Source organism: Populus trichocarpa, chromosome 1 (assembly GCF_000002775.5).
Source record: "Populus trichocarpa isolate Nisqually-1 chromosome 1, P.trichocarpa_v4.1, whole genome shotgun sequence".
Classification (NCBI taxonomy): Eukaryota; Viridiplantae; Streptophyta; class Magnoliopsida; order Malpighiales; family Salicaceae; genus Populus; species Populus trichocarpa.
In genome coordinates this window covers 30,158,383-30,165,541 of record NC_037285.2, presented here as the reverse complement: position 1 = coordinate 30,165,541, position 7,159 = coordinate 30,158,383, and the positions used below count along the sequence as shown (strand labels likewise).

The window sequence follows — 7,159 nt, the reverse complement described above, 5'->3', positions numbered from 1 at the left end:
AGTAGATGTAAAGATCAGTATACTACACCCGCAAAAATCTTCATAATGCCGAAACCAGGTACTTGAAAATGGAGCAGACCCTGGTACAGGGTTAGGCCTTACTTTCCAATCATTGTCTTTGCATACCAAGCATTCAAACGAATCCTCCATAGACTGAGGAATCTCTGGACGGATGTTCTACGAGAGTGGCATTTTTCATTTTGATCTGCGTTTTTCTCTAAGCAGGAAAATGTTAAAGGCCGTTTCCTTTAGAAACACAAGACAAGTATAGCTCCAAATACCAATTACTATCTCCCTTCGCACTACATCAAAACATGACAAAATATGATGCTTTCATGCCAATGCCATCATTGGTGCATCAACAATGCCATCTAAGTGCCACTAAATACAGTGTTCCATACATTTACATAAAGTACGACAATGGTAACAGACCAGAATACAAATTTGCATCCTTTAGTACAAAGTGTGGAAAAATATATATTTTTCCACGTAAATTGAAATGGTCATGTCAACGCTATACACACTGTATCTAAATTTGCTAATAGGTCTCGTCAAGGAAGTAATAGTTCACGATGTCACAGAAAGTACTTGGTGGGAGGGAGGAAATAATAAATGACACCCGTGTGAAACCAAACGAACAATATTTACCGTAACTGTGAAATTCCGATTCTTGCAAATGTCACAAGGATGAAATACACAGCGGAGAATAAATAGCAGCCATACTGTGGGGATGATGGTCATTCCCATACATTTTAAATGTCATTCCACTGTACAAGAATACATGCAACTATCGTTGCTTCAAACTGGTATCTATATACAGAAGTTACAATGAGAGAAAATGCAAACCAGGACGTCTCGAGGTCTACTGTGATTGAACTATGTACACTTCATACAACAGGGTTGCTTCCCTTCACCAAAAAGGACACCACCTGAAAAGTAAAACGTAAATGTCATTAGTTAACAAAGCCTGCTAACTTGTAGAATTGTTCTTTCAATCAGTGCAAAATTAGATGACGAGAATGACATGAAACAAACTTTTTATGATGAAATTAAAAGTGAAAAGGAACTGTTCAATGCCACCTTCGTTCAGCTGTCATTTCTGCTAACAAGTTAAATGAAACCATGCATGTTATACCAACAAAAGCAACACTGACCCGCATGTCATCTTTAAGCACTTACTGGCTAGTGTATGCCACCTTGTTACAAAACTTTGAGTGTGCATAAAACAAGTAAAAAAAGGCGGTAAGGCACACTGGCATCATACCCAACATAATTTTGGCACAGATTTTCATGTGATGTGGCTTGAATAATTAATTTCTGAACTTGCAATTTAACAGATAAGCCATGATCTACTTCACGAGTATCTCCAGAAATTAAGGAGCTGTGATCTACTGCATGTTGGATAGAGCTTGCAGTAAATGAAGGAGTGGAGAAATCACGTCCAGTCAGTTTATTACTCATCCGGGCCATGACAACCACAGCACGTTCATTCAAAACTTCATTAGCGTCACCAAGCTGATTAACAGCCTACATAAAACCAATTGAATATATAAACATCATTGAAGAACATTATTGCAAAGGTTCCTACATTTAAGATACTATATGATACCTGAAGAAGTTCCCTCTCACGAGCACTGCGTTGAGGTTGAGGGAGCTCTCTACTAGGAGCAGATTCCTCAGCATTCACAACAGCAGGGACATGACTATTGGTGAACATTGACATTTGTGGGACCTCATTAAAGTTGAAAAGGCGCCAATTGATGAGGGGATCATGAACAAAAGCCTGAAAAATAGGGGAACCAGATTGACTTACCTTATTGTCATTTCAACAAACAAGAATCTATATTTTCCTTTTAACATTGTATTGAAAACCAAACCAATATAATAACCAACTGGAAACCTTTACCTTTTTTCTTCCTTGAACTGGATATAATTACCTCAACACTATAAATTTCTTATAAGTTAAGAAACGACACGTATACTTGTTTTTCACACAATTAATAGTCTTATATCATTTGTAATATTGCAAATTTTTAAACTTTTTGTATACTCATCGATTGCTGTTGCTTTCACCAGTATCCACTGTTCTACAAATGTGGACTTTCAGAAGATATTCAAAGCATGCAATTAATTTGATCTCTGTTTCCCTATGGAGTAGGCTCACAGAAGTACTAAATAGAAAAATAAACTTCAGTGTTCATACCTCCATCATGGCCATAACACTATCCTTGTGTGTTCGGAGAACTTGCATCACATTTTCACAAGTAGAGCGGAAATTGCCCTCTATACCACTAACCTCCATAGCTTTCAGAAGCATTCTTGTCAAACGGAAAGGAACCTACATTGAAAATATAATTTTAAGCATACTGCCACATTTTAAATTCAAAGAGCCATCATGTGCATTAGGAAGCGTATGATAATGCAGTATTTTCTAGAATGCACCTTCTCAGGAAACTTTTCCCGGTTCATTGAAGCTTCAAAGCAATCTCCAAAGTCAATATGCAAGATCTTCCCACTGCAAAACATAACAAGTATGATTAATCCCATAAACTAGCACTTTTCTTTCCTCTGCTTTGTTCTAATCATTATATACCTGTAGCGATGCAGCATAAGGTTACTAGGGTGTCGATCACCTAAGCCAAGAAGGTAACCAACCTGAGAAAAAGCATTTAGCGTTAAATAATTACCATGTTTTCAAAAAATAAAAAACTCAACAATAAAGAGAGTGAATTAAAAGAAAAAGATTGTAGGTGCCCTGAATCAAAACAAAGCAGCTTTATTAATTTATTTGATAGAAACAAAGCAAGGTTAAAAAGCCTAGTAGACAAAAGCACGTGAGATGGCCAGCAACAACTTCTTTGGTTAGGAGTTAAAACTTCGAATCCAACACCTAGATGCATCAAGACCTTATTTCCCTGTTCATAATCTGGAACAGTTCAAAGGCATAAAGGACCAGATGATTTGGGATTATCTGCTTCTATGTCCTAAATCTTTTAGACACTATTCAACTATATGGAACCAGAGATTATAGCCAAAAAGTCATCCCCAGTGAAGTATTCAAGTTAACCAAAAAACACGATTCAATTATTTGGCAAGGTTGTTTGGAAAACTTGCCAGTCAGCTAGAATGGCAATATAATGACATTCATTGAGAGTTTCATTAATCAAGGGATGGAATCCTTTAAGAAAGCTGTTAAATAATACAAGGAAGACACATAATATATCCATGACTGCTAAACAATAATACAAGGTGGACACATACCATGCTCATGACTGCTAAACTCCGTGTGTAATTTGTTCGCCTTTCTAGCCATACCTCAGAAGTGCGACTTTTTAACCAAAGAACCTGGCAGATAACATTACTTGGTAAAGTTAAATAGTTTCCACAGGAGAGGAAGAAATAAATATTGAAGAGATGAATTTTCATTCCATACCCTGGCCAGGTCATTCCCTTCAGTATTGTCAAGAGCATACTCAAAGACTTCAACTTTAGCTATGAGTGGTAAATTGTCATAATCTGGAGCGAAACTGAGCATGTATTTGTGCTCTTGATTTAGGGTGATCTGGAATGATCAAGACAAACAGGAATCCATCAATTGCAGCTGTCTCATGACAAAATACCGACATAACCATATACTAAACACATGAAGGCAGATACTTTAACAGTCATCACCCCACTACTCCATTACTCACGGATAAACTTTAATGTACCTTTCTGGCATCCCTATATTCTCGAATGAGATGGTGTAGTGTGTCACAATTAGGAACCCATTCAATTAACCCACTGTTTGGAGATAATGGAATTACAGCATATCGGTGAATAGACAAATCCTTCTCGACAGTTTTTCTTGAATTCTCCAGCAGAGTATTCACCAATCCAAACAGCTGACAACAGCCAACAGATTTTTAGCATTAACCAGCAATTAGACCCAAATAGTAACATCTAGCACAACAGAGCACAATAATAAATATCTCAAGCGCAAAACATAGTTTACCTGCATTACACGTTCATCTTGGCGCAAATCTTCATGTCCCTTCAGTAAGAAGGCATGATCTTCCCCATCGCTCCCATGAATAGTCAATTTCCGGGGTCGCTGTTTTGATGTTATGACAACAAGCTCAGGTGCAAATGATGCTATTGTTACTACTGGTAAATCTGAAGCATGAGAAACCGAGTTGAAAGATTAGCCAGGAAACTGAGGTTTGATAATTAATAAGTCTTGTAACTAGGATTACCAGCACGATATGTTCCAGGAACAGCAAGCTCCAAATTACGGCATTCTACCAGCTCAGGAGAAACAGACTATCTTTCCACAACCAGAGAATGGTAAGTTCCATTTCAATAACAAGCTAAAAATCAACATAAAGATATATCATTCTTGCCTGCAGGTCAAGAGTTGTCATGACTTGAAGCTGCTTGTCTATTCGTCTGAAGACATGATAATATAGATCCCATGCCTGTTCAAATCATAGTTCATATCATTAGCTTCTTCTCAGTTTTGATACAAGCGCACACCTCCCCATCCATAGCTTCAACTAAGCAAGCCTAACATGTGACTAGATTACTTCAGCTAAGGAAAAAGATGTTCCTCCTCTTGGTATTTTAGGTGTATTTCTCGTTCTTCGTTCATACATATTTTCGTTCATATATATATATATATATATATATATATATATATATATATATATTATCAGTGAAAGGTATGCTCCACATGACACAATAGGCCAACCATGCTAACCATGCTGTATAGGAGTGAATCACGGGCAAGAAAACAGCATACCCATAAAATGAGTGTGGTTGAGATGTGCATGCTAAGATGGATTAATGGCAACAAAAAAAGAAGGAAATATTAGAAATTAACCAATTTTCCACTGTTCAGAAAATTGGAGATAAAATGAGAAGAATGACTAAGATGATTTGGGTATGTTTAGAGTAGGCTATCAGAGGCACTGAGTCAGAGAAATCAAAAGGAGATTGTGGAAGGAGGAGGGAGACCAAACATTGTGGATGGAAGTGGTATCGAATGACTTAAACAGACTTAATATGGAGATGGATATGGTTTATGATTACACCAAATGGTGCGAAAAGATACATGCAGCTGGCCCGACTTGTTAAATTAAGGCTTTGTTGTTGTATCAGCATTTAGAGAGAAGAGTATATTAACAATACACTAAAATATGTGGGGAAAGAACTGTAGTAATGAATAGTACTTTCCCTGGCCCTACAAAAAAAAACATTTGCCTTTGTTTTTTTTTTCTTTGGTTTTTTTTCAATTAATGTTTTTTTAAATTTTATCCTTTAATATCAGATTTTTTTTAATATAAGGTTATCCTACTCTCATGACACAGATTGCGGGTTTGGTGGATTAACCCAATTGGCTAGGTTTTTTTCTCCTTATTTAACCTTTTTTTTTCCCAATTTCATCCTTTAATATTTGGTTAATTGAAAATTAGACTTCATGATTTGTTTTATTAGCTTTCTACTACGTTAATCCGGTCTCATGACCTAGGAAAAGTGCTTAACAGGTTAACCCGAGTTATCTCGAGTTTTTTTTGTGTTTTATTTAATTTATTTATTTTTTCAGTTTTATCATTCAATATTGGGTCGGTTGGGAATTGATCTTCATAGTCTGTTTTGATTTGTTTTCCATAGGGATATCTTAGTCTCGTGATCAAGGTAGCGAGTTTTGGTATTTTAACCAGGTCATTTTTTTTATTTTCTTTCCAAGGTTATCTCGATCTCATGTCCTTCAACATTGGATTTGATTTTTATTGAGTTTTTCCCATCTCATGACCCGGGTTACGGGTTTGACAAGTTAATCTTGTTGACTCGTTTTTTTTTCTTTTTTTTAAATGACATTTTTTTCCGATTTCATGATTTAATAGTGTTTGATTGAGAATTAAGCTTCATGATTTATTTTGGTTTGATTTTTATAAGGTTATCTCAGTCTCATGACCTGGGAATAATTGCTTAACGAGTTAAACCCATATTACTCAGCTCATTTTTTGTGTCATTTTTTTAATTAAATTTTTTACAAATTTCATCGTTCAACATTAGATCCGACAGGATCTTGAGAATTGAGCTTCATCATTTGTTTTCATTTGCTTTTTATTGGGTTATCTCAGTCTCAAGACCAGAGTTATAGATTTGGCAAGTTAATTTGGGTTAAATCAGGTTGTTTTTTTATTATTTTCTTTCTGTGAGATTTTCTTGGTCTTGGTATTTCATCCTTTCGCACTGAGTTGATTGAAAATTAGGCTTTATAATTTATTTTGATTTGTTTTCCATGAGATTATCATAGTCTTACAACTTGGGTCACGGATTTTACATGTTAACCCGGGTTGAACAAAGTCAATCCAATATGTTATCTTAATATTAAAAAAAATGTCATCTTGAAAATTTCTGAGTCAAACTATGTTTTTACAGGTCATTTGGGTTGCTTTTGGACCCGTAAAGTCAACCAGGTCACATCAAGTCAACCCTCATAAGATTTAAATTTTTTTTCCACTAAAAAAAAATTAGCAATATTTGAACATTTTTCCTACGTTCAAGAAAAACTTGACCTAACCCACAGCATAGCACAGGTCAATGATCTAGTTTCACCTAAACTATGTCCTTAATGGACTTGGCTTAGACTACAAACCTACAAGGGTGATTGCATGCAAGACAAATGCATGTACAGTTATTTGGATTGTTCAAACAACAAAACTTGAAAAATAATACTAAGTCTGTAAATTGAAAGAAAAAAATGGCTCGTGTATCATAGGTAAAGAGGTTTTGGTACTCTAATGAAACTAAGTGGCACTCTAAAAATTTGTTGATGTTTTTGATGCTTTGACGTGAAAGTTATGTATAAAAGGCAACAGGGAAAAGATCCATGTTTGCAAATCTGAAAATGGCGATCAGAAAAAACAATGATTTTTCAACCAAACCATCCACCTCTAGGCAGATTCATGCACACACAAGAAACGCTTGTCATTTTCTTAACTAGTAGAAAAGACCTAAATAAAAACTCACATAAATCATTCCCTCAAGCTATCATACCTGTGTAAGCTCCGCCTCTTTTACAGTTCTCTTGTACTTCATGCAACAGTCCCATGCCTCTAACAATTCATGCCGGTATGCCTGCAGTCATAACAGCTTATGGTTATCAGCTAAA

The 7,159-nt window shown here is 35.8% G+C and overlaps 1 protein-coding gene across 4 annotated transcripts in view; it reads right to left on the bottom strand.

Moving 5' to 3' along the window:
* Positions 1 to 624: 624 nt before the first annotated feature.
* Positions 625 to 7,159, bottom strand: part of LOC7470764 (serine/threonine-protein kinase TOR) — a 29,425-nt gene continuing 22,890 nt past the window's right edge. For 3 of the 4 annotated variants that reach the window (XM_024590904.2, XM_024590907.2, XM_052450720.1), the window contains 13 exons: positions 7,045 to 7,125; positions 4,383 to 4,457; positions 4,236 to 4,302; positions 3,995 to 4,155; positions 3,711 to 3,884; positions 3,434 to 3,562; positions 3,262 to 3,345; positions 2,594 to 2,655; positions 2,443 to 2,515; positions 2,204 to 2,338; positions 1,610 to 1,783; positions 1,265 to 1,527; positions 625 to 929 (listed from right to left, as the gene is read on the bottom strand). In XM_024590904.2, coding sequence (XP_024446672.1) covers positions 911 to 929; positions 1,265 to 1,527; positions 1,610 to 1,783; positions 2,204 to 2,338; positions 2,443 to 2,515; positions 2,594 to 2,655; positions 3,262 to 3,345; positions 3,434 to 3,562; positions 3,711 to 3,884; positions 3,995 to 4,155; positions 4,236 to 4,302; positions 4,383 to 4,457; positions 7,045 to 7,125 — 1,497 coding nt within the window. In that variant the 3' untranslated portion in view covers positions 625 to 910. Of the gene's footprint in view, positions 930 to 1,264; positions 1,528 to 1,609; positions 1,784 to 2,203; positions 2,339 to 2,442; positions 2,516 to 2,593; positions 2,656 to 3,261; positions 3,346 to 3,433; positions 3,563 to 3,710; positions 3,885 to 3,994; positions 4,156 to 4,235; positions 4,307 to 4,382; positions 4,458 to 7,044; positions 7,126 to 7,159 lie in introns of those variants that run through there. The other variant, XR_002979230.2, reaches the window with a different exon arrangement.